Source organism: Ahaetulla prasina, chromosome 1 (assembly GCF_028640845.1).
Source record: "Ahaetulla prasina isolate Xishuangbanna chromosome 1, ASM2864084v1, whole genome shotgun sequence".
In the NCBI taxonomy this organism is placed as follows: Eukaryota; Metazoa; Chordata; class Lepidosauria; order Squamata; family Colubridae; genus Ahaetulla; species Ahaetulla prasina.
The window spans coordinates 265,930,908-265,958,624 of record NC_080539.1 but is presented as its reverse complement, the minus strand read 5'-3'; the positions used below and the strand labels follow the sequence as shown (position 1 = coordinate 265,958,624).

The following is a 27,717-nucleotide window of genomic DNA, read 5'->3' as shown; positions in this document are numbered from 1 at the left end:
TATTTCAGGGTTCAAAAAAATATAAGACAGGGTCTTATTTTCGGGGAAACACAGTAAACCAATGCAATCCTAAATTGCATTAACAGAGGGATACAATCAAGATCAAGTGAGGTACTAATACCACTCTATAAAACCTTAATAAAACCACAGCTAGAATACTGCATCCAGTTTTGATCACCACACTATAAAAAAGATGTTGAGACTCTAGAAAACGTGCAGAGGAGAGCAACCAGGATGATTAGGGGACTGGAGACTAAAACATATGAACAATGGTTACATGAACTGGGTACGGCTAGTTTAGTGAAGAGAAGGACCAGGGGAGACATGATAGCTGTCTTCCAATACTTGAGGGGCTGCCACATAGAGGAGTAGCCCCTCAAGAACCTGAAGGCCAGACAAGGAATAATGGATGGAAACTGACCAAGGAGAGATTCAGCCTAGAAATGAGGAGGAACTTTCTGACAGTGAGAACAATCAACCAATGGTAACAGCTTGCCTTCGGAAGTTGTGGGAGCTATGTCACTTGAGACTTTCAATAAAAGATTGGACTACCATTTGTCAGAAATGGTGTAGGGTCTCCTGCCTGAGCTGGGGGGGTGGGGGTGGACTAGATGACCTATAAGGTCCCTTCTAACTCTGTTAATCCATTAATCTATCTGAGTGTTGGAATGTAATTATGAAAAAGAGCTCAGAATTTTGTTCATCCATCAGAAAGATAAGTCTCTGAAAACAGAAAAGAACCTCAATTGTGATAAGAGAGACCATAAGTAACAATAACAAAAAAGCTCAGGTTCAAAAGTGAGATCGGTCTGTGGAGGAAAGAAATCTTGGGGGAGAAAAATCCTAATGCATCCCTTTGGGCTCAGAGAGTTGCTGAATGTTAGAAGTCCTATCAGCAACTTCATCTATCTCTTGCAAGAATTTTTCATCTACTGGTTCCCCAGCTCCCTGCTTGAAGTCTCCAACAGGAAAATGCCCATTCTTTGACTCAGTGATGCCCACATATCTGGTTGGAGAGTCAAAATGGCCAAGATAGTGATGAAGCCTTACTAGAACTGGCTGTGAAAGCTCAGACTTAAATGTGTTCAGGAAGATGTATTATTCTATGAGTTTCCAACTCTGTGAATCTCTAACTTTCTGCACATTTGACTTAGTTACCAGTTTGCTTCTTTAACAGCCCAGCCATGACAAGATTCCTCATAGCCAATGAAAATGAAAGCTCTTTGGACATATTATTTCTTAAAGTAGTCATACATTTCCTCTTAGAAAAGGTTAACAATATTAAAGTTTGAATTGTGCACATATTCAGTCAATCATTAATTGTACTCACCCACCCTCATCAAAGGTTGCTCATATGAAGTTCTTCTGATTGTGTTGTGTCTGAGCCCCCTGAGCCGGCCCTGCTGCCAGAAAGTGACTTGGAAAGTGAGGGGGAAGGGCCGTCAGGACTTACCCCAGGAGCACCAGCTCCCCTGGTTCAGCTCCAGGAGCCAGAAGCAGGCCAGGTGGAAGAGATAATGAGGCCTCCATCCCCTGACTCTTCCCCCCACAGGCCACGCCTGCAGACCCAGCTGATAGCAATCAGGCTTGGTTGGATCCTAGGTTTCGTAGGCAGAAGAGGAGGGAACAACAGAAGCAAGGGCGGGGCAGGCCTAGGAAGTGCTGAGTCATGGACCCACACCCCACAGGATATAAGAGCAGTAAGCACTGCTGTGTCTCTTCGTAGCTGGTAAATCCACTGATTAAGAGCTGAAGTTTGTTTCTGAGTGACTCACCAGTGTCGTGGAAGATAACAGAGGCTCTTGGCAGACGCTGGCTATTCTGCTGCCAGATCTGATAGTGCTGGCTAATTAAGCCATCACTCGGACGGAGGCGAGGGAGGACACAACAGATTGTGAGAATAAGAAAGATCCCATAGTAATTTCCAGCAACCTGGCATCCAAAAAACCTTTCCGGGTCTTATCTGCAACTGAAATACAATACTTTCCTAGAAACTAAAATTCATAGACTTAAGCAGCAGACATTTTTGAAAATATTTGAAAGTTTTACAATTTTCAAGTATACTTCTTGAGGCATGATGGTAAGAAGTTAGTGAAACAAGGTGGAAGGAAAGAGAAAAAATGTGGCCATCATGTCCCCAGCTATATTTTTAGATAGCAAGGAGAACTTCCAGATATTCAAATTGTATCTTACCAGGTACAGAATGGTATGGAAAAAGAAATAAGCCAATTTTTACAGTCTCCCATTTCTAGTCATAGAAATTCCAGCTTTTTTTCCATCTTATCAGAAATATCTTGGCTGGTGGAAAATAGGAAAGAAAGCAGCTAGGCTGTCTTGGAGCTCCTCTTCCATGACATGCTAATTTTCTCATTCTCAACCTACCACAGAGGTAATTTAATTTGTGTTTAGCTGTTTATAGTTTTAAATGGGTGCTTTCCCTCTTCACTTGACATATCTTGCTTAATGAACCGCATACAACTGTCAGGGCCGTGGTGGGTTTCAAAAGTTTTTCCTACTGGTTCTGTGGGTGTGGCTTGGTGGCGTGGCATGGCTTGGTGGGCGTGGCAGGGGAGGATACTGTAAAATCTCCATTCCCACCCCACTTCAGGGGAAGATTACTGCAAAATCCCCATTTCCTCCCAATCAGTTAGGACTCGGGAGGCAGAGAATAGACGGCGGCGGGGCCAATCAGAGTTGGTATTTACCAGTTCTCCAAACTACTCAAAATTTCTGCTACTGGTTCTCCAAAATTGGTCAGAACCTGCTGAAACCCACCTCTGGCTTAGGGGCTGAAACCTGGCCAGCTCCTCTTAATCCATTTTAGGCTACTGTGGTCAGGTTGCCTTCCTCTCCAATGCATTATTTTCTACAGGCCAGTTTGGTTTTGTCAGTGGGACAATCAGACAGATTGATAGAATTCTTTATTGGTCAAGTGTGATTGGACAATGGACACCACAAGGAATTTGTCTTTGGTGCATATTTTTATTTTATTTATTTATTTATTTTTGTCACACAGTATATATAAGCATAAGCATGAAATAATTATACAATATATAATCATATATGAGTATAAGTATGTAATAACTATATTAATTGGATATAATGTGTGTGTGTGTGTGTGTGTGTGTGTGTGTGTGTGTGTATGTATGTGTGTATATATATATATATATATATATATATATATATATATATATATATATATTTGTTGCTGAGGTTTTCACGGGTGTTTGTATATAGGTCTTTGGTTGTTCGGGTTTTCTCCCGTGTAAAATTGGAAGTGTCTTGGCGACGTTTCGACGAAGTCTCATTCGTCATCTTCAGGCTTCAGCTTCGTGCTTCTGGGAGCAATGTGTGATTGCAGCTGTTTCTTCCTTTTAACTGCTAGTGGGGGTTTGAACTGATTGGGTGGGAGCTTGGCTGTGCTCTGATTGGATGGGGGTTTGTGCTCTGATTGGCTGGGGGTGTCCTGTTTGGGTGGGGGCTTGGTTGGGCGGAGATTAATCTGAGTTGCAGGGGGATTTGAGCTGGTGAGCTGCATTGCTGTTGTTTGGCTTCGTGTTTGTGGTCGTGCTACATCTTCATAGTGGGTGTCAGTCTGCTGCATGTATGGATTGGAGGGGTTTGAAGTGGCTAATGTTGCAGCTGCGGTCTGGCTTCTGGTCCTTGGTCGTGCTTCCTGATCAGTGTGGGTTTGGGTGTGCTTTCTGGGTGGATGTGCAGTAGTGACATCCTGTGTGGACCTCGTGAGTGTGGGTCTGGTGTCATTCCTCGTGTTAGGGATTCATTTGTCAATAAGGGCGGGTTTCCAAATGGCTGGTAGGCGGGAGGTATCATCTCATTTGTTCATGCTGTGTGGGCGTTTTTCTATCTCGATGGCTTCTCTGATTATTCTGTTGTTAAAGTTTTCAGTTTTGGCGATAGTTCTGGTCTTTTTAAAGTCAATATCGTGTCCTGTGGCTTTAAGGTGTTGGACCAGGGAAGAAGTTGGTTCCTCTTTTTTGACTGAGTTCTTGTGTTCTTCAATGCGTGCATTTATTCTTCTGTTGGTTTGTCCGATGTATGTGGTGGGGCAGGCGGTGCATGGGATTTCATATACTCCTTGATTTTCTAACTCAATTTTGTCTTTGGGGTTTCTTAGGATGGTGGATATTTTTTGGTTTGTGCAGAATGCTATCTTGATGTTATGTTTGTGGAGGATCTTGCTGATTCTGTCTGTGGTGCCTTTTATCCCGCCTACCAGCCATTTGGAAACCCGCCCTTATTGACAAACAAGTCCCTAACACGAGGAATGACACCAGACCCACACTCACGAGGTCCACACAGGATGTCACCACCACACATCCACCCAGAAAGCAGACCCAAACCCACACTGATCAGGAAGCACGACCAAGGACCAGAAGCCAGACCGCAGCTGCAACATTAGCCATTTCAAACCCCTCCAATCCATACATACAGCAGACACCCACTATGAAGATGTAGCACGACCACAAACACGAAGCCAAACAACAGCAATGCAACTCACCAGCTCAAATCCCCCTGCAACTCAGATTAATCTGAGCACAACCAAACCTCCACCCAAACAGGACACCCCCCCAGCCAATCAGAGCACAAACCCCCCCATCCAATCAGAGCACAGCCAAGCTCCCACCCAATCAGTTCAAACCCCCACTAGCAGTTAAAAAGGAAGAAACAGCTGCAATCACACATTGCTCCCAGAAGCACGAAGCTGAAGCCTGAAGATGACGAATGAGACTTCGTTGAAACGTCGCCAAGACACTTCCAATTTTACGTGGGAGAAAACCCGAATAACCAAAGACCTACATACAAACACCCGCGAAAACATATATATATATATATATATATATATATATAGCATATGCTCTCAGTGGGTGGTTGAAACTCATCTGGTTTCTCAGTGGTTGAAATTAATCTGATTTCTAATTTACTAATGCTCCTGTACCAAAAGGCTATCTCTTTACACATCTACCATTGCATAGACATGTAAGTAAGTCTAAAGGCTTCCAGGATTGCGGAGAAGTAAAAGAAGCAGGAGGAAGAGATGCTTCTTTCACCACCAGATCTCCTGGTACGCAGAGCTCCTCTGTGGGATCAGAGACCTGGATGATCACTCTGTCCTCTCTCTGTGGCAATGACAGCTGATCCTAAGGATGGGAAGGCTGAATAGAATGTCAAGATAAGGGTGGGGAATAAACTTTCCATCAAGTCTCTGATCTCAGTGTTGAACCATGAGATAGTGGACCTAACTAGAAAGCCCTTTGGTTAGTGCCTACTAGCCTTAGAAGTGGCTCACAAGTTCTATTTGGGTGAATATTAGAAGCAGGGGTGACCTCACAGCATCCATGGTGTATTGGGAGACACTAAATATGGGTTTAGGGTCCTTTTTATGAAAATTAATATATGTATGAAAATAGTTCTAAAAGCAACTCATAGCAGAGTAACAAAGTGAAGTGAGGAGCTCTCTCACTGCACTTCACAGATTCTCCCCCTACAAGCAATTGTTTTTAGAACTATTTTTAAAGCCACATTTAATGCTTATCTGAATATTACCTAACAAGGGCTGTGTGGGGCATGTAATGAATCTCCCCCTTTATTTTCTTCTTTTTTTTTGTCACAACATTATACACAAACAAATGTCATAGATAAAACAACATATCTTTAAGAATATATATATATATATATATATATATATATATATATATATATATGTATGTATGTATGTATGTATGTATGTATGTATGTATGTATGTATGTAAAAAAATATGCATCAACTATATTAATTTGATATAATGAAGGGAACAATAGGACAGGAACGGTAGGCACTATTGTGCTCTTATGCACGCCCCTTACAGTCCTCTCAGGAATGGGGTGAGGTCAATAGTAGACAGTTTTTGGTTGAAGATTTTGGGATTTTGAGTAGAGACTATGGAGTCAGGTAATGAGTTCCAAGCATTAACAACTCTGTTACAGAAGTCATATTTTCTGCAATCAAGTTTGAAGCGGTTGACATTTAGCTTGAATCTATTTTTTGCTCTTGTAATATTGCGATTGAAGCTGAAGTAGTCTTTTATAGGAAGGATATTGCAATAGATGATTTTGTGTGTTAAACACAGGTCATGTCGAAGTCGACGGAGTTGTAAGTTTTCTAATCCCAGGATTTCAAGTCTGTTGGTATAAGGTATTTTGTTGTTTTCGGAGGAGTGAAGAACTCTTCTAGTAAAATATTTCTGGACTCGTTCTATTGTATTTATGTCAGAGATGTGTACTGGGGCTTGTGAGTTGCTCCTTGGACTGGCAACCAGGTGTGCTGAACTCTTGGCTTTATGAATACATGGATCAATTGCAAGCCCCATGTTTGATCCACAGGGTGACGGGGGGGGGAATGCAGTTGTAATAGATACTCTGTTCTGAGTTTAGCAGTATTCCAGATTAGCACCAGACGTTGTCCAATAGTGCTAAAACCATGCTGAATACATTTGAACAAAGTATATGCAAAAAAAGGGGGAAAGTTTTGAGAGATGGCTATACTCACCTGCATAGCCATCCATCAAAATTCTATCAATCTTGCTGCATCCTACCTTAAAGAGAATTGATATTTTTCCCGCTTGTTGCTGAGAGGTAGTGGAAGGGCATACAAAGCCCTGGGAATTCACCAATCACTTTCTTTAATTTCTTCTGTATTAAAACTGTTAAGAATAACATTTCCTGATTTTATTAACTGAGGCAGAATAGGATTTAGCAATCAAGGCAATACAATTTTACATTGCCATAGTTTTCTTGCTGACTCAAGAAAAGGGGAAATAAATATAAATGCAGCCACCAGAAAAAACATTTTTAAAATAAGTTAAACAGAAAATAATTTACTTTCCCTTTATCAACTTATTATCAGCACCTGGCCAGGTGCTGTTCTATGCTGCCACCTATTATCCATTCTTTAATACTGCAGTACACCAAATGAAAAGTGAAAACAGGGTTAATATTGAGATTGCTCCTGTGAGCTGTATCTTCTCACAAAGCTGTGGGTTTTTTTGAGTGGAAAATAGGTATTCGTAGAACGTAAGTTCTATATTGTGAACTGTACCATACATATAATTTATTTATTTATTTATTTATTTATTTATTTATTTATTTATTTTTCAAATTTATATAAATTTTATATTTATAGGGCTAAAGACTTTGCTTTGGATATAAGATGGTAAATCAACATTTCAATTCAGATCCAGAGGAGGGTGGATTTTCCTTTCTCCTAAGTCAACATGCTAACATTAACATTGCTTAGTAAATGTTAACATATTGACTTAGTGGAAAATCCTGCTTCATTTTTTTGGTCCTGATTTTGGCTTGTATCTCACAATGTTCATTTGTGATTTGCTTTGCTTTGAATCATATGATTGTCACCGAAGCCTAGTCAGATCATGGGCTAAATATAGGCAGGGATTATGGCATGCTCTCAACAGTTAGCTGTTTAAGAGAAAAGAGACACAAGGACAAGAACAACAAAAAGCTCCTTCAAAGGCCAACTTATAAACCTGCCCGCCAAGAATGCTAGTGTCACTTTACTTACGTCTTTCAGAAATGTTTAATAAGTTATTTGGCCATCTGTATTTGTGTAATCTCTAGTTCCCTACATCAGAAACACTGTTGATTGATTTCTCCATTGAGAGGAAAAATGTTTATGCAATCTACAAAAATAAAAATAAGGAATCATCACTATGTGTTTAAATAAAGCTTGTGATTGAAATCCACCATCATTGGGTGCCATCTGTCATTTGTGCAGAATGCCAGGTTATTCCTATTTTACTTTTAATTAAAATTCAGTACAATACCTTACCCTATCCAAACATGTTAGAATAGACCTACCCAGTGGTGAAATCCAATTTTTTTTTACTACCGATTCTGTGGCATGGCTTGGTGGGCATGGTGTGGCTTGGTAGGTGTAGCTTGGTGGGTGTGGCAGGGGAAGGATACTGCAAAATCCCCATTCCCACCCCACTCTGGGACCAGCCAGAGGTGGTATTTGCTGGTTTTCCGAACTGCTCAAAATTTCTGCTATCGGTTCTCCAGAACCCTCAGAACATTTCACCCCGCACCTACCTCTGCCTTAAAATGCAGTTCCACCCTTCCTACTTCTCAGAGTTCCAGGGTGCTTACTCATTTGGAAGGCAAAAATTGGAATTGTAAGGTGTTTAGTTTATTCGACACATAAATAATTTAAAGGCATAATTTAAAAACACTCCAGAAGGCAGTGAAATCCATAGCCTGTTGAAATTTCAGAGCCTCAATAGATGGCCACACTATTTATATGTGTTTATATAATAAATCCTCATCATAAGAATTAGTCATCTTCTTTGGCTTCTTCTAGCCTTCTTGATTCATTTATCTGCAATTTACTTAAAACAACCATGTGGCTGGGAGTTACCCTTATAATTTTGACTTCCTTTTCTTTCTTCTGTTCAGATCTTCAGTTTTACAAAATAACATTATAATTCTTAATCATTTTATAAGCATATGTTGCCCGAATAAAGAGGTATTGGGGAGTAGGAGATGAAGAGATGAAAGGCTGAGAGTTAAATCAGATATTAATTTGATGCTTATGGAGCAACATCCATGCACATAGATTAAGTCAGCTGAACCTTCGATCAAGCTACAGGGGTTTTTAAAAAAAGCAGCCAGATTCCTCCTTCTCAAGAGGTTGGATCCAAACAATCTTTTATAAGACAGAGTCATGAAATCAATTGGACTTAAAAGAAGATAAAGCAGTGCTAAAAGTACTTCTCATTGATTTTAGGGCATTTACATTAGGGTTAGTATGATTGAGCTAGGATCAGTGGTGGGATTCAGCCAGTTTGCACCACTTCGGGAGAACCGGTTGTTAACTTTCTGAGCAGTTTGGTGAACTTGATGTTGGAAGAAATCATTAGGGCAGAGAGCCAGTTGTTAAATTATTTGAATCCCACCATTGGCCAGGATCCAATTTATTAATGTATTTGGGTTCTCATGCACATAAATAAGAACAGGATGGGAGTTAGTTCAACATTTTAATTGTCACAGGCCTAAATCAGTAAGCCAATGACCTTCCTGAAGTTACAGAGCCATCAATCATTGAGTGCCAGTGTGAATATTGGAGATAGTTCACTGACTTTTGGGGTGCAATGCTTGATGTGCATCCCAAAGGTGCTTTTTTCAAGAGGCAACTGGACTTTCTTTTTGTTTCTCATCCATGAGAAGCAAAACATCTTTAAAGAAAAACCAGAAAGTGCACTTGCTTCTTGAAAAAGCACCTTTGGGACAACCATGACCTGGATGACTGAGAATCTCCATAAACACTTGTTATGTATGTATGTATGTGTATATATATATGTACCATGTTTCCCCAAAAATAAGACCGGGTCTTATATTACTTTTTGCTCCAAAAGATGCATTAGGGCTTATTTTCTGGTTAGGTCTTATTTTGGGGGAAATACGGTACTAAATTATCACCCATCTGGCTGACAATCTTAACTGGGGCTTATTTTGGGGGTGGGGGAATAGGGCTTATATTAAAAGCATCCTGAAAAACCATGCTAGGACTTATTTTCCAGTTGGGTCTTATTTTCAGGGAAACAGGGTATGCATAGATAAATGATAAGGAAAGAGAGAGAGATTTAGGAGTTTACAGATAGATTTAGGAATTGCCAATTACATATGCATGAGACTGCACATAGTAATTTTCACTTTGGGAATATATTTAACAAAAAGTGGATTAAAACAGCTGTAATTAAATAATTGGAAAGTTTCTCTCTCTTTCTACTTTAGTGTCATGAGTCTTTACTGAACATTAGCTATATACATTAGATCTCCAAACATTTTTGGGTGTGGGGGGAAGGTATGAGAACCTACATGGAGAGAGAATTTGCTGCATGGAGAAAGAACTTATTCTGTTACAAGTGTCCATTTCCCTGGTAGCCAGATACTTTTTATACCAGGGGTCTCCAACCGTGTTAAGTTTCTGAGCAGTTTGGTGAACTCGATGTTGGAAGAAATCATTAGGGCAGAGAGCCAGTTGTTAAATTATTTGAATCCCACCATTGGCCAGGATCCAATTTATTAATGTATTTGGGTTCTCATGCACATAAATAAGAACAGGATGGGAGTTAGTTCAACATTTTAATTGTCACAGGCCTAAATCAGTAAGCCAATGACCTTCCTGAAGTTACAGAGCCACCAATCATTGAGTGCCAGTGCGAATATTGGAGATAGTTCACTGACTTTTGGGGTGCAATGCTTGATGTGCATCCCAAAGGTGCTTTTTTCAAGAGGCAACTGGACTTTCTTTTTGTTTCTCATCCATGAGAAGCAAAACGTCTTTAAAGAAAAACCAGAAAGTCCACTTGCCTCTTGAAAAAGCACCTTTGGGACAACCATGACCTGGATGACTGAGAATCTCCATAAACACTTGTTATGTATGTATGTATGTGTATATATATATGTACCATGTTTCCCCAAAAATAAGACCGGGTCTTATATTACTTTTTGCTCCAAAAGATGCAATAGGGCTTATTTTCTGGTTAGGTCTTATTTTAATTATCACCCATCTGGCTGACAATCTTAACTGGGGCTTATTTTGGGGGTGGGGGAATAGGGCTTATATTAAAAGCATCCTGAAAAACCATGCTAGGACTTATTTTCCAGTTGGGTCTTATTTTCAGGGAAACAGGGTATGCATAGATAAATGATAAGGAAAGAGAGAGATTTAGGAGTTTACAGATAGATTTAGGAATTGCCAATTACATATGCATGAGACTGCACATAGTAATTTTCACTTTGGGAATATATTTAACAAAAAGTGGATTAAAACAGCTGTAATTAAATAATTGGAAAGTTTCTCTCTCTTTCTACTTTAGTGTCATGAGTCTTTACTGAACATTAGCTATATACATTAGATCTCCAAACATTTTTGGGTGTGGGGGGAAGGTATGAGAACCTACATGGAGAGAGAATTTGCTGCATGGAGAAAGAACTTATTCTGTTACAAGTGTCCATTTCCCTGGTAGCCAGATACTTTTTATACCAGGGGTCTCCAACCGTGTTAACTTTAAGACTTGTGGACTTCAACTCCCAGAAGCAAAGCTGGCTGAGGGATTCTGGGAGTTGAAGTCCACAAGTCTTAAAGTTGACAAGGTTGGAGACCCTGTTTTATACAGTGGAATAATAATTGCCAAAACATTTTAAGCTGCTACAACTTGATTTTTCTCTTTTCCCTAGATGTTTGTTTTCCAAACCCTTAAAAGAAGAGAAAGCATCTCAAATGAACAGTTGGTCTTGAGGAATAAAGTGTAAGTGTTTTTAAATGATTTGAGAGGAAATAATAATAAAGCAACACTGTTATAGTTCTGCACACATCAACACATATATGTATACATTATCTCTCTTGCAATTCCCTTTCAGAATTACTACAGTATACAAAATACAGAAAAGGGCTGTAAGGTCCTGGAAGAAAAAAATTAAATGTAGAGTAGACAAGTGGGTGGGGAAGGAAAGCTAAATGAAGTTTATATTAGTATAGTTCACTAACTACCTTGTTGTACTGTTCTTTTGTTGTATCACATCCTTCTTCCACGCGCTCTCACTGTAGCTTATAGAGTCTGCAAATGGTCTTACTAGTTTACTGATGACCTCAATGAGCCCAGAGCTTGAGGATGTTTTTTTGTTCTTATTTTGGATAATACAAGAACTATAATAAAGAACACCCATTCAATTCTTGACTCTATATCTTCTTGTATTACCTTGCACCTTTTTAAGGTACCCACCCCTATTATCTTAAATTTATTGTTTTTCTCTGGCAATAATCAGCTCTCACATAACAAAATAGCCGGAAACAAATCTCTCTCACATACATTTTAACTTCATTTACTCTTCTTATTTTTCAAGTTTCAATATTCTATGCAGAATTATTGTCACCTGATGAATCAATAGCTACCAAGCTGTTCGTCATGGGGTTCCTGCTCATCATGGGTTTGATTAACTGAGAATTTCTCATAATGCTTGGCAAGAGGAGAAGAAAGTACACTAGGTTACTAGCCTAGAACTTGTGTCACATGTGGCATTATCTACTTGTTATAAAATCAATATCATTTAGTTTTGCCAAATTTCAGCCAAGCTCAATTTTACCCTAAGCATCCTTATGCTATTCCATGCATGCTAAGATCAATCATCTAGAAACTTCGCAAGCCATTGCTATTATTCCTACAATTACATTCATTAAAAAAAATACTACTGTATTGAAAAAGTCCAATTACAATTTGGTATAAAGTTGAGTAGTTTAACTCATTCTTTTTTCAGAGAATTGGGTCAGGACAATGTTTCTGCAGCACTCCGGAAGGAGAATATACAGAATGAAGTGTACAGTAATGAAGAAAAAGCAAGTAGAATGGAATTACCATATTGTATTGGAGAAATTGACTTCTTGGCTACTGGAAAGAAACAGGGAAAGGTACTACAAAACCTCTCAGCATAATCAATATTCAGTAGAATATTATTATTATTCTATATCAGGGGTCAGCAACCTGTGGCTCTTTCACCCCTCTGCCGCGGCTCCCTGTCACTCAAAATATGTGTCACAACCGCCAATGTGCGACACCTGCCGGCACGTGATTTATTGAGCTTTTCAACCCCCGGTAGGCCAACCATGGATAAATCCAAGAAAAGAAAAGTTTCAGAAGAAAACAGAATGTTTAATTCAACTACATAAGCTAGTTTCGTGGCCGCTCAAGAAATAGTCAGCCATGGGAAGGGATTTGTGGCTTCCAGTGTTTTCTTTTCTCTGGGAAACGGGTTCAAATGGCTCTTTGAGTGTTTAAGATTGCAGATCCCTGTTCTATATTGTCACTGAATCTTTCTAAAAGAGATCCTTAAGCAATATTTTGTGTCAATGTTCATTCAGGGTGCTCTTGTTCATGGAAGAGACTGAGATTCAGTAGCAATCTCAGAAAACAAAGGAAATCCCAAAAGTGCTTTTTCCCTTGAAGAGCACCCGGAGGCTCCAGTTAGTCCAGAATGCGGCCGCGCGGGTGATAGAGGGAGCACCGCGCTGCTCCCATATAACACCTATCCTGCGCGGCCTACATTGACTACCGGTAGTCTTCCGGGTGCAATTCAAGGTTTTGGTTACCATCTTTAAAGCGCTCCATGGCTTAGGACCGGGATACCTTCGAGACCGCCTTCTGCCACCGATTGCCTCCCAACGACCTGTGCGCTCCCACAGAGTGGGCCTCCTCAAGGTGCCGTCGACCAAACAATGTAGGTTGGCGACCCCCAGGGGGAGGGCCTTCTCTGTGGCGGCACCAGCCCTGTGGAATGAGCTTCCTCCGGGATTAGACAACTCCCCGACCTCCGGACCTTCAGACGTGAACTGAAGACTCTATTATTTCAGCGTGCGGGACTAGCCTAAGAACAAAATGTTTTAGATTAAATTTTAATGGGGGTTTTACTGGTTTTTACTTTTTTAGTGATCAGGCTATGATAATATTTAGTTTTAACTGGGTTTTAATGTTTATTTATTATATTGTTTTTATATTGTTTTTAATATGCCTGTGAACCGCCCTGAGTCCTATGGGAGATGGTGCGGTATATAAGTTTGATAAATAAATAAATAAATAAATAAGCGGTAACTGGACTTCCTGGTTCTTCTCTGAAGAGCTAAAGAAGCTTCTTGGATGAGAAGCGAAATGTCTTCAAAGAAAAAACAGGAAATCCAGTTGCCTCTTGAAAAAGCACCTTTGGGACAGCCATGACCTGGATGACTGCAAATCATTTTGAGGAAATTATTATCTTTGATGAAGGATCTATGGGAACACTGATGAAAAAAAATAATATGCTGCTTGGTGTTTACAGATACCGCTACTTCAATGCCTTCTTTAATTCAGCTTGTGTTGGATCAGATCCTGGAATTCCCAGCCAGTGTGATCTCAGCCTTTGACCTTGCAGTTTGGGAATTCTGGGAACTGAAAAGACAGCATATCTGGAAGCCATCAGGATGGTTTCTACAGAGTCTTCCATTTTTCAAAGAGGTAGAATGAAGGGGCATGAAGTAGATACACAGCACTATTGCTCTCAAGTTCTTATTTAAAATAGTCCTTTGTATTCTTTCCTAGTCTCACAGTCATGATAATAAAATATTAGAAGCTAACCCCATAAAAAATGCCCATAACCCACTAGTTACATTTACAAGTGAGACAGAAGCTCTGGTTTCTGGCAGAGGCTTCTGGTTTCTACAATCCTATTGTTTTTCCATGTGTTTTGTCTGAATGTCCTTTTCTTGATGATAGTTTCTTAAGGTTCCGTGTGCCATCCATCCTGGAGTTATATTTGACCTCATGAGTAACAAGTGGAACCTTCCTGCTCCCAATTTGGTTGTCTCTTTTGTTGGAGAAGAAGAACACTTTCAGGTGAAACCTTGGTTACGTGATACATTGAGGAAAGGATTGGTTAAGGCTGCCCAAAGCACAGGTTTGTTTTGTTTTGTTCCTGGGGAAAAAAAAACAGCATTGTCTTTAATCACCTTATTCAATAAGACTCTAAAGGACCAAATTTCCAAAAGACTTTACATATTAAAATATACCGAGAATCTTAAAACTTTTCAGCTTTTGTTGATTCAATTTGCTAAATTTTCTGAGAAGACTCAAACCTATTAAAAATTGGGTTAGAAAAACTTGCCTGCAGAAGTTGTGAATGCTCCAACACTGGAAATTTCTAAGAAAATGTTGGAAATCCATTTGTCTGAAGTGGTGTAAGGTTTCCTGCCTGGGCAAGGGGTTAGACTAGAAGACCTCCAAGGTCCCTTCCAATTCTGTTGTTGTTGTTGTTGCTGCTGTTATTAGAAGTCTTTTAATTTCTTCTAAAAAGAGCATGAAAAGATCCAAGCAGATCTGGATTTATAATCAGGTCACCATTTTCCACCCTAATCATCATATTCTTGGATAGTAGTGAGATCCTTGGGCACAAGTAAACAACCTTATTTTATCATTCTGTCAAGAATTTTATCATTCTGTTTCACTCTGCTTCCTTCCTTCAGTCTCTGAATGATATGAAGCCATATAATGACTTCTTAGCTATCTCTCTCTTAGCTGCCCTGATCTAAACTGACAAATATGTCCCTTATATCTGTGCTGTAATGCTCAACAGTCAGCTTTGCTACATCCAGGAAGGAACATCTTCATTTCTCTTGCACATCTTTTTATGCAGCCTTTTTGATCATATAGGTCTGAAACGTGACAAAAGTTGTTTCCCAGCGAAGCATCTACTATGTATTTCATCACATTCTGTTTCAGAGCATTTACATGTTTACAGGTACTTTAAAAAAAAAAGAGGTTAGTTCAAAGGTTAGTCCATCAATTTCCCTGCTCTTTGCATGTTTATTCTGGAGGAGTGAGATGGAATTTCCTCTTACTCGTCTTGCCTTTCTGTAGCTAACAGATGGCTAAATTCTTCCCAGAAGATTCAAATTGCTTGTTATATATAGTAAAGGAGGGGATAGACAGAGAGAAAGACAGAGTGTGTGCGAGAAAGACAGAGACAAAGAACAAAGTACCAAAGTAACAAGTAGCTCATTTTTAGGTTCCCAGGCTTTACTGATCTCAACATCTTAGCCAAGTTTTAAGGTTTAATTTTGATTGATAGACATCAGGGGAGCATTTTCTCTCCTTACATAACCATTTTCAATTTTCCAGTGTTACTCTATGAGGGAATAGAGTTGATTCTCTGAATCTTGCTTTGGCTTGAATTAAACTAGGCTATCCCTAGAAGGATCCATATTAGATGAAGCTCTGCCCCAAGCTCCAGATTTAATCCCTGAACCCGGATTAGGCAATGCTACATGTCTTTAGTTCTTAAATTTATCTAATATCAAGGCTGAAAAAATAAATCATTTCAGGTGCCTGGATTTTCACAAGTGCTCTGCATGTTGGAATAACAAAACACATCGGGCAAGCAGTCCAAGATCGTATGTTGACAAGTACTTCGTCTACAGTAAAAGTAGTTGCAATAGGAATAACTTCCCTGGAGAAAATACAGCAGAGAGATCTTCTGGCGAATGTCAAGGTACCCTCTTTTCATTGGCAAAAGCTTGGAAAACATACGTATAGAGGATACTTAAGAACATGTAATGTTCTGGGAACTTGCTAAGGAGTCTTTCATTTAATGAAAATGATTGCATGCAACATATGATTTAATCATATTAAACAGACAGAATAGTAATTTGCTTTTGTGCGAAAAGTGATGTCTTCTTTTTCATAGAATGACATTCTTATAAGACACAAAACTGAGAATAACGTCCAAGGGCCTTTGTATTCCCTTGACAATCACCATTCCCACTTCATTTTGGTGGAAGAGAGTGAGCCAGATGGGACAACAAAACTGCAACTCACCTTAGAGAAATATATTTCAGAGCAGCATACTAGCTATGGAGGTAAGACCCGTCTCTCAAAAAAAACAAAAAAAAAGTTAAGAAAGGTCCTTATTTGCCATTTGGGCACCATTTGGATGTCTGACATCTTCAGGCGGTTATTGTTGCTCAATGATGGGACTGAGTCAGTTTACTTTAATTAGAACATAATCATGAAATCAATAAGACAAATTCGTAGATAATGCAAATTTGGCAGCAAATACTGTACCTGTATAATTTCTTTGGTTTAGAAAAATATTCAGTAACTCTGTGAGTGTGTGCTCATATGCTCCATAAACATATAAGTCTATATGATTGTTTGCTCATAACAGAGAATGCAGTAATCCACATGCAAAATGTAACTCTTTTATATGTATGAAGACGTTAAAGAGATAAGAAGGGACACAAGAAGGGATGATATATACCAGTGATGCCTAACCTTTCCCGGACCAAGTGCCCAAAGTGCGCACGTGCGCGCCCAAACCATCCAAATGCAATGCGCGCATGGCCCCTGCACATGCAGCCTACGCATGTGCATGTGGCCCCTGTGCATGCACCCCCGCATGCGCATGCGCCCTGCATGCACCCCACATATGCGTACATGGTCCCCCTGCTCGCACCCTGCGGCCCGCACATGCACAGCAGAGACTTGAAGACCAGCTGGCTGGTGGGATGCGCGCATGCATGGCATGCATGCATGGCAGAGATAAACTGGGACAACGGCTTGCGTGCCTATAGAGACGGGCTGCATTCCACCTCTGGCACACATGCCATAGGTTCGCCATCACGGATATATACTGTATATACTGTATTAGGCATTTCATAAAATGCCATTTCCTCTTGAAAGATGGTTTTCAAGTAGTATTAGTTTCTTAATGAATTTGGTCTTTGCTAAGCATCAGCACATGTTATCTTTCGGTATTGAATCTTAGATGAGCTCATCACTGGTCATGCTTGGATCCCCCCCTCTCCCTCCCTCTCTCTCTCCCCCCTCACACACATCTATCTCTCTTACTAAACCAAAGTCAACAAAATCCATTGCAACTTAAAGTGACATGTGATCCCTACAAATATTGTTTAGTTCCTTCTGCTATTTTGTACCATGGGCAAGTAGAGATGATATTGGGCATAAACTGATTAGAAAAAATAATCTGCTGAATTAATAAATATATATTTTGAATTTTGTGAGAGATTTATTACGTATTTTATAATATATTAACTCAGGAACAGGTAGCATTGAAATCCCAGTTCTCTGTTTACTTGTGAATGGAAGACCTCACATTCTTGAGGTAAGACATGAACATTTTGTTGTCATAAGAATACTAACTATGCAAAGATTCTACTGCTGGGCAAGAAACAGTATTCTGAACATGGGGGGGTCTACATGGGTGGACTGCTTAAAGTTGCATAATTCCTGGATAAAGTTCAGTTAGAACTTCACAAAACAAGAGACCAGAACATTTTTCAGTTCCTTATTTAATTAAGTAAAATAATGGGAAGAGGAAAAAATAAAGTTGGTTATGTTGATCAAGATAGCTGTCTAGAAGCTGTCTAAATACCGAGTATGGCAAATGTTATATAGACTTAATAATATTAGTCTTGGCTAAGGGTGTCCATGGGTACCAATTTTTTTTTCGGGGATTACCCTTCTTTTTCTTTTAAAGTTTACTTCATTTAATGTTTGATCTGATCTTCATAGATTGTTTGCCATTGATTTCAGTGGGATTTTGAAAAACTAGCCTGCAGCTCTGCAATTTCCTAGACTCCCTTCCAAATTCCTGACCCAGATCAGCCCCTGTTGCAACCTAACTGGGTTTGATACCAGTATAAGTTCCATTGAATTCAATGAATAGATACAATTGTATACAATTATGTGGTTTTCTTTTGTCTGAACCTATATGACCCTATTTGTTTTTGTTTCAATAGCGAATTTTCAGGGGGTTGAAAAATTCTATCCCTTGTCTTATTTTGGCTGGATCTGGTGGTATAGCTGATATCTTAGCTGCACTGATGAGTGAGCCACACTTAATTGTGCCACAGGTAGTAGAAAAACAATTAAAACAGAAGTTCCCCACAGAACATTTCACTTGGAATGACACTGTTCATTGGACTGAAATGGTAAGTTAATTTCCTAATGCATCAAATGCATTAAAAGACTGTAAAAATATTTTGGGAACACCTATGTCTTCTCTCTCTCTCTCTCTCTCTCTCTCTCTCTCTCTCTCTCTCTCTCTAATCTACCCTCTCTCCCCTAAACATATGACTTTTCAAGAAAAACAAACAAATATGCCCAAGACATTATATCTTAGGAAATATACAGATTATAAAAGATATCAATAAAACCATCCTATAAAGCTAAAATATAACAGCCTAAAAAGAACATAAGGTAAAATGCTGCTGAGTATCAACACCCTGAAAATAAGTGAAAAAGAAAAATTGGGGTCTCTCTATGACCTTTCCCTATGCCATAGGGGAGAGTCCAGGGGCCATGCGCAGCCCATCCCTTAGTTGTGCTGCCTACACAGCCACCAAAAATCACATGAGAATGAGGCATGCTTTAGAGAATAGTTGTCAGGTGTTTGTGAACATTGGTATGTCAACCCAAACATTCTGGTGTGTCACCTTTGATATACATGTCATAGGTTCACCATCACTAGCATAGGCAGTCTATCAGATGACTTAGCCCAATATCAATTTGCCCACCTAACTGACTGCAGACTAACTGTTTATCTCCCACAAGCATCTGAGCAACAGCTTTCTGAACTAGATTTAAAGGCAGCTCTAAGCAGAACATATTAAAAGAGCCTAATTTTGGAAGTAATAATAATAAACTTCAAAGAGTTTGGTTCATTTACATGCCCTGAGTATTTCCAGACAAGGCTAGTATTTATTCTGCTTTTAAGTGAGCCCCAGAGACCATGGCTTGCTTTATTTTGCCTCTCATAACCCTTGGTATGTAATATCATCAAAGCATGAATAATTTTAACTGTTGGAAACCGTTGTCTGCTTTAACCCTTTAGATCCAAAGTATTATAACCCAGGAGCAACTTCTAACTATGCATTACTTTGAACAAGAAGGTTCCGAAGAATTGGATACAGTTATTTTGAAAGCCCTGGTTAAAGGTAACCTACTTTTAATCAATGCTCTTTGTTTGTTAGAACACAAACCAAAATCTCACTTGCTTGATATACAGAATTTCTTACCTTAAATATAATCCAAATAGTGAATCACACAAGATAGAAATCCATCAATTTCACAAACCAATTCCAATTTAAACTTCAAAAATATTAAACTACTATTTTAAAAATAATCAATTGCAAATCAAAGGTTTGCTGAGTTCGGAAAGTGACATAGCCATTTTTATATTCAAAAAGAACTATGAGCATTGCCATGATTGATTAATTGATTATGTGCCATCAAGTCTTTGCATGCTTCCATGTAGTGGTTAATTAGCTGACTGTCTATTATATCATGTGTTTTTGTTGCAGCAACATAGAAACAATGTTGAACAATGTGTGCTATAAATTCATACTTGGAACTGGAAAAAGGCACATACTCACATCTGGTTCTGTGGTTTTTTTTAGGGTAATTTTTTATATGTATATTACAAATGTGATTTCTGTATAATCACATTTGTAATATATAAATCATCCACATAGAACAAGAAGGTTGGAATTAAAAAATGCACAATTCTAATTGAACACCTTTACATATTAACAGATTGCTTCTCTAGTTTAATTAAATCACTTTTTCTGAGAGAATTAAACACCTACCTAATTCTGCCCCATGAAGGACACCTGAAACAGTACACAAAAGAAAACAAATCAGATAAAAATGTATAACACGATGTAGATTTGAAGCACATTATTCCCTTGAAAAGATTGTGGTTATAAAGTTGTGTATGCTTACTTGGCAGTAATTTATGAACTCTGAGTGAATTTATTCTTATTTGATGTTTGTGACAGCTTGTAAGAGTCATAGTCAGGAAGCCCAAGAATATCTGGATGAACTCAAGCTGGCTGTGGCCTGGAATAGAGTGGACATCGCTAAAAGTGAAATATTCAATGGAGATGTGGAGTGGAAGGTAGATCCTTCTTTTTAAAACATACCTTTCAATTATTTATAAAGTTTCAGCAAAAGAGATCCATCATGTGCTTCCAAATTTTGAACTGGGAATCTATGAACTGGAGTTACTGCATCATGAGTCCACCTACATTTTAATGTCTTTGATATCCATTGGGAAATTCTCTGTGATGCCTCTAATGCATTTTAGCATCTCTAATGCTAGATATACTAATTCAGGGGTCCCCAATCCTGGGTCCGTGGACTGACACCGGGCTGCAACATGCCAGAAACCAGGCCGCACAAACAAGTGAAGCCCCATCTGTGGGATGCAGTCAGCGCATGAAACCAAACCCCCTTCAGTCCATTCTCTCCCATGGCACCGGTCCCTGGTGCCTAAAAGGTTGGGGGCCGCTGTACTAATTGATACATATTGGGATATTTCACCCAGGAAGTACAGGTTACTCCATATAGTTACTGTATTTTTCAGAGTATAAGACGCACCTTTTCCCCAAAAAAGAGGGTGAAAATCTAGCTGTGCCTTATACTCCGAATGTAGCCCCACCCAGCTTCTCAAATGGAGGTTTCAGAGGCTGAAAACAGCATCAGAAACGGAGCTTCAGAAAAAAAGCCCCAAATGGAGCTTCAGAAAAGAAGCTCCCAAACAGAGTTTCAGAGGCTTTTTTTCTGAAACTCTGTTTCAGAGGCTTTCAGAGGTAGAAAAAAGTTTTTTTCTGAAACAGAGTTTCAAAGGCAGAAAAAAAAGCAATAAAAAGCAAGGCACAGAGCTCACAACCAAGGAACCTGTTGCTAAAATTCACCTCTGGGAACAGCTGATTGGGGGTATTCTGGGAGGCCAATCCACCTGCCAATCAGCTTTTTTCTTATTTTCCTCCCCAAAAACTAAGGTGCGTCTTATACTCTGGTGTGTCTTATACTCTGAAAAATACAGTAATGTAATCAGATACTGATTCAAATCCTCTACTTAATCATCTGTTGGAGAATGTGCTTATATATAAATCATGGAGTGAGGTTTCTCAAAATGCAGTGTAAGACATTGCCTTGAAGGCTGTGTAGTCACCTGTAATGTGGAATGCTCTCTGCACGTTGCATCATTGGTAGACAATTTTTGTATGGTAGTACTGTCTAGTTCATGAGCTTTTTAACTGGACATTTTTTCTTACATGGTAGATTGAAAAGTTGGACAGAGGATTATTTTTTCTTGCATTCTTGTACCTGGCCAATTATAGCTTAATTCAGAGCGCATAATTTGCAGCATAAAACAATTTCTTATAGTCTTTTGGTTTCCATGAAGCATAATATGTTGGAAAGGATGATACAGTTCCTAATGGTAATATCTAGCAGTATTATAATCACAAGTGTTTTGCTTTTCTTATTATTGTAGTCGTGTGATTTAGAAGAAGTGTTGATGGATGCCTTGGTGAATGATAAGCCAGACTTTGTGAAATTGTTCATTGATAATGGGGCCAACATATATGACTTCCTAACATACAGCCGTCTTCAGAGCCTGTACTGTAACATTTCCCCAAAGTCTCTCCTCTATATGCTTCTACTTAAAAAACATGAAGAAAACAGACTCACTTTGGCTGGAATGAGCGGACAACATCACAAGGAAGTGGTGGATATGTGTCCTCTTTTCACTCTTCATGAAGTTTCCAGGGTACTGAAAGATTTTCTACATGATGCCTGCAGAGGTTTGTACCATGACCAAAAACCTGGAGGAAAAAAGAAAGTGGTGAGTGTTTTAATACAGGTTGTGTTTAATGATACACAATACCTTTTGAGGTCTTAGAACTCCAAGGCATAACTTAAATACTTTCAGAACCAAAAAGCATGTAACGCAGATGTGAAAACTATTTACCTTCCTTACAGGTTCGGAAGTGCACACACGCATGTCACATGCATGCGCAGACCCTCTGCACATGCGCAAAACCTTTCTGCACATGCTCAGAGTACAAAAGACATTACTTTGTGGTGAAAACCAGGCAGTAACGACTGCCGGGCGGGTGGGTGGACCCTCACACCACGACTGTTACCAGTTCTCCGAACCACCCGCCACGATCGCTACCAGATCAGGCGATCCAGTCCGAACCGGGAGCATTTCACCCTTGATGTAATGGCAGAGTGGTATACTCAAAGGAACCCCAGTAGAAATAGTTCCAGTCAGACCTTGAAATTCTGTCTTCAAGGCCAGCTTCTAGTGTCAAGTTCCCTGAGAAGTAATAGTAATAATTTAGTGAACTCGTATGCTAGCCAACTCAATTGATTCTGTATGGCGTAACAGATTACAACATTGGTTTTGAAAAGAGCAGTTGTATTCATGCTGCTGCTTTTTGGTGGGAAATTCTTGTGAGGTCCAGCAGCCAGAATATGTAGACTATTTAGCCATGCCAAAGTCACATGCCCAGGTACATCACAAGGAGGCTGGTCACAAATGCTCCTAGTTTGGAACGGATTGCCCCATCCAGTAGTGATGGCGGTGGGTGGTTTGGAGAAAGTCCCTCCCCCCCCCCCCCCCCCGCTGAGCCGCACGATCATCAGAGGGTTTTTTTTTTTTTACTTTTAAAAGCATTTTTTCTTCGGCTGAAAAAATGCTTTTAAAAGTAAAAAAAAACAAACCCTCTGATGATCAGGCAACTTAACTGGGATCGCCAGAGGAGCCTTTTAAAAGTATTTTTTCTACAACCTCTTTGGCCAAAGAGGTTGTAAAAAAAATGCTTTTAAAAGGCTCCTCTGGTGATCCCAGCTGTTGCCTGATCGTCAGAGGCTTTTAAAAGCATTTTTTCTTCGGGTGAAAAAATGCTTTTAAAAGTAAAAAAAACCAAACCCTCTGATGATCAGGCAACTTAACTGGGATCGCCAGAGGAGCCTTTTAAAAGTATTTTTTCTACAACCTCTTTGGCCAAAGAGGTTGTAAAAAAAATGCTTTTAAAAGGCTCCTCTGGTGATCCCAGCTGTTGCCTGATCGTCAGAGGCTTTTAAAAGCATTTTTACAACCTCTTCAGCGGAAGAGGTTGTAGAAAAAAAATGCTTTTAAAAGTAAAAAAATAAGTTGGCCATGCCCAGCCAGTCACATTACCCCTCCCCCACCAAGCCACGCCCACAGAACCGATAGTAACACATTTTACATTTCACCCCTGACCCCACCCAACTCAATGTCTTTGGGCAAATACCTTAAGTAGGCAGGTATTGGAAAACTGAACTAACAAAATACATCTGAACCTAAATAGGCTTCAAAAAATACTGTGACACTTCCATTGGAAGTACAGATTAAAGCACCACCTGTGCCTTTCTGCTTTGCAGGACTGTTTTGCCTTCCTGACTATCTGCTCATAGTCTCTTGACATATTTTTTCAAGCTATTGAGTTCTGAGATGGCCTACCATATCGTCAGTGGACAGCAATAACATCTGAATTTCAGTGCTGAAATATTTGGGAGTGGGGTGGTGCCTGAAATAAGAGATGGAAGAATAGTTTGTTTTCACTTAGGCTTATTCTTGTGGAAGCTTGCTTGAAAGTAAATAAATTAGTGCCTGGTGGAAATCGCTTTTGTTTTTGCCAGCCCAAAATAGAATCCAATGTTCCAGAAAGCTAGGTTTTGCAGTTAATGTCCACTTCTTTATATGATACCCCATACAGGATGTTCCAGTACCAATTCCTATTCATTTTGGATACAGCAACTGTCTTAATTTAATGGAATGAATTGTCTCATAATCCTGCCAAACAACTTTAAGAGAGCCGGGAGACGTGTGTATATGTGTGTGTGTTAATTTTGGTGCAGATCAAAATGCAGTGTGAGATTAGCAACCGATACCCAATTATATCAGAGAGCCATTGCAATATAAAGAATCATCAAACATGCAGGTGCATCTGGTTTGTCTCTATAACAATAGCATCTGGCATCTTATATGTCAAGATATCTATGCTGATTTTACCAAAATGTCGCCTCCCCATCCCATTTGGAGGAAATTATTTAATGAGAATGGTCAAAAAATTCATGTAAAAGGATAGCGTAAGTTTATTGTATACCTGGGTTCTTATCAAGGATTGCTCAAGAACAGACAATTTCTGTTTAGAAAAACTGTTGTGTAAAAGCCCCAGTTGATTTATCTATTAGATTTACATGCTTACAACAAGCCACTGTGGCATCTTAGATTAAAAAGATTGTTTTTGAAGTGGTCAATTGTTGATTTATTTAGGACAAGACAAATGCAAGAAAGTTCCCAAGCCTCTTTGATATGAATCAGAAAAGTGAAAATCCTTGGAGAGATTTATTTTTATGGGCAGTGCTTCAAAACCGGCACGAGATGGCGCACCTCTTCTGGGCCATGGTAAGATTCAAGAATTCATTCTTCTCTCTGTGTATGTATGTTTCTGTGTGTGCGTTTGACTTAAAAGGCAATTGTGTCTGTGCGTGAAACTATTTCAGTGTTTACAGTTTACAATAATTTTAGAAGGAACAACCAAATGAGCATGGACTTTGAACATATTCCACTCTACATCTTCTTTTGAAGGCCATATAACTGCTTTGTAAACATTCGATCTAAACATTGCTTTTTGGAATAACTTTTTATAAGACAGTCCATAACTTTTACAAACGATGCAAATAAAAAAAAAGAATGTTGTAAAATTGCAATATATATAAAATGTCATGGTTGAAAACCTTAATATGTTTAAAATCAAAACAGAGTTCTTTCAAATTTTTTGGCTGGCTGAATCAATCCTGCCCTGTGTCGTCCTGCATAAAAACCATTTATAAACAGTATGTGAACAATGACATGCAAATATTTGTTTCAAATACAGTGAGTGTATTTTTGATAAACCCATAAATGTACTTCAATCACTGTGCTTTATGTGAACCAATGGGAAAGAAGAAGTCAACACCACCCCAAATATAGATTAGCCACAGATTTGATCAGGGACTGCCAGACTTAATCATTTATTGATATTTTTCTATCCTATTTGTATATTGTTGATGATGTTTTTGCTGCAAGCCACTTAGATTTGTATGGACTAAAATGACATCAAAGAGAGCCATTTTGTCTGTTGGTTAAGGCACCAGGACAGAAAACAGAAGACCATGAGATTAAGTCCCACTGTAGCCACGCAAGCCAGCTGTGTGATTTTGGGCCAGTCATTCTCTGTCAGCCCAACCCAACTCACATGGACGTTATTGTGGAAAAAATAGTAAGAAGTTGGATATTTTGACTTAAATAATACTTGTGTTTTCCCAAAAATAAGACCCTGTCTTATATTTTTTTAAATCCCTGAAATAAGTACTTGGCCTTATTTTCACAGATGTCTTATTATTTGGGGGCATGTGGAGCACGACATGGCTCCTCTTGCTGTCTTACCTGATTTCCAGCTCTGTCTCCTTAACCCTAACCAGAGGAAATGGCGGGGACCGGCTGTGCATGTGTTTAAATATTTTTGGGGAGGGATTATTTGGGGGGAAATAGGGTAATAAGAAATAATAATAAAGTATAACAAATAAATAATAAAATAAAAATTAATTAATTAAATAAATAAATAATAAAAATAATAAAGGTGGGATACAAATAAAAAATAAAAATCCACTTGAAATCAATAAAAGAAATGAATAAATTCTGGAATGACCCTATTCAGACTAAGGAAAGACACAAAATCTTCCTCCTCCTCTTCCTATTCCTCTTCCTCCTCCTCCTTCTCTCTCTCTCCCTCCCTCCCTCTTTCTCTCTCTCTCTCTCTCTCTCTCTCTCACACACACACACACACACAATTCTTAAAATATTGTCTTCTCTCAAGGGCCATAGTGTAGCAACCTGATTACTTAACTAACTAGATTAAAAACTTCACTTCTTGGTAAAAATAACCTGAGAATGCCTCTTGGTGATTTCACAGCCAAGCAGGAAATCTTGTGGTATTTCTGTTTCTGCACAGTTAAGGGTAAAGGTTTAAACACATTGTTTCCTTTAGTCAAAAACAAAACAAAAAATACCAAACACAGCATACACAAAACCAAAAACAGAAGCCCTATCCTACCAGTATTTTTCAGATTTTCCCCCCTCTTTTTTTGCAAAGCTTGGGGGATTCTGTCATGTCTAAGCAAGAGCCAACGAGAGTTTAGGTTTACAGTTTACAGCAGAAGCAGAAATCTCTGAGAGAGTCTTTGAAAAGGAACAAAAAGTTGAAGGTTCTTGTAACTTCGTCTTTGAAATTGTGGTTGAAAAGAATGAAACAAAATGGCCTTCTAAATAGCACTTTCAGATCATAACGGTACAGGGCAGTAAAAAGAATCCATTGAGAACAATTTTGAGAACAGTTCTTTCTGGTGGCAACTGGTCTTAAAAACCCCATGCCAGCAAAACTATATCCGAGGCATCCTAAACACTGGCCAATGCTCTACCTATATAGTGCTGGATGGGAAAGAAGATGTGCTTTGACTGTCAGGATTTATTTCATATAGTGAAGCATTTAAAAGCTACAAATGCTAGTAGATGATTTTAGGGCCTCTTTCCTTCTGCCTTAATATTTTAGGAGGATGTGCATGAGGCTTAAATCACCTGTAAGCACTTTAAATAACGTTTAACTTGATTAATCCCAGTGGCGTTTGTTTGGTCATGATGAGAAGTAAAATGTTGGATTAAAGTAGAATAGTAGATCTTGGCCTGATCTAGCAGAGCTTATATTTTTCTCACTGTTCTTTATTTGGCTGATTTAGCCACTGCCTCTGGTGAACCTTTCTCCTTGGCATGAGCCTTGTATAGCATGAGGATTTAATATGGCATAGATGACCGGGCCAAAATGCTTATGCTTTTTACCCTACTTGTTCTCATACAAGAAAGAGGTGCTTTGGATGCAGCCTTTGAAAAATGCGAAATTCAGCTTTGCCAAATTGAAATGTCTTTGCTTATGAGCATTTCAAGCTCAAAGCTTTTATGGAATTTACATTATGGGGCCCACCTTTCCTTTTAAACTCTCGACCAGGTTCACTCTGCTGAATGTAAGCGTATGCTATATGTGAGTCTTTAAAAGGCCAAATGAGACCTAGTAAAAAGACATTTTGGTGCAGTGGTTAAAGCATCGGGCTACACACTGGGGGACCATGAGTTCTAGTCCTGCCTTACCCACAAAATCACCTCGGTGGCCTTGGGCCAGACACTTTCTCTCAGTCCTAGGAAAAAGGCAATGGCAAACCATTTCTGAAATCTTGCCAA

The 27,717-nt window shown here is 39.2% G+C and overlaps 1 protein-coding gene across 1 annotated transcript in view; it reads left to right on the top strand.

Annotated features, from left to right (window-relative positions):
• TRPM5 (transient receptor potential cation channel subfamily M member 5) overlaps positions 1 to 27,717 on the top strand; it is a 60,172-nt gene that overhangs the window by 2,829 nt on the left and 29,626 nt on the right. Inside the window, exons 2-12 of the mRNA XM_058161029.1 lie at positions 11,263 to 11,333; positions 12,340 to 12,490; positions 14,325 to 14,505; positions 15,929 to 16,095; positions 16,291 to 16,462; positions 17,663 to 17,727; positions 18,365 to 18,556; positions 19,459 to 19,561; positions 20,405 to 20,523; positions 21,907 to 22,257; positions 24,721 to 24,852. Of these exons, the coding sequence (XP_058017012.1) occupies positions 11,263 to 11,333; positions 12,340 to 12,490; positions 14,325 to 14,505; positions 15,929 to 16,095; positions 16,291 to 16,462; positions 17,663 to 17,727; positions 18,365 to 18,556; positions 19,459 to 19,561; positions 20,405 to 20,523; positions 21,907 to 22,257; positions 24,721 to 24,852 (1,704 nt within the window). The remainder of the gene's footprint in view (positions 1 to 11,262; positions 11,334 to 12,339; positions 12,491 to 14,324; positions 14,506 to 15,928; positions 16,096 to 16,290; positions 16,463 to 17,662; positions 17,728 to 18,364; positions 18,557 to 19,458; positions 19,562 to 20,404; positions 20,524 to 21,906; positions 22,258 to 24,720; positions 24,853 to 27,717) is intronic.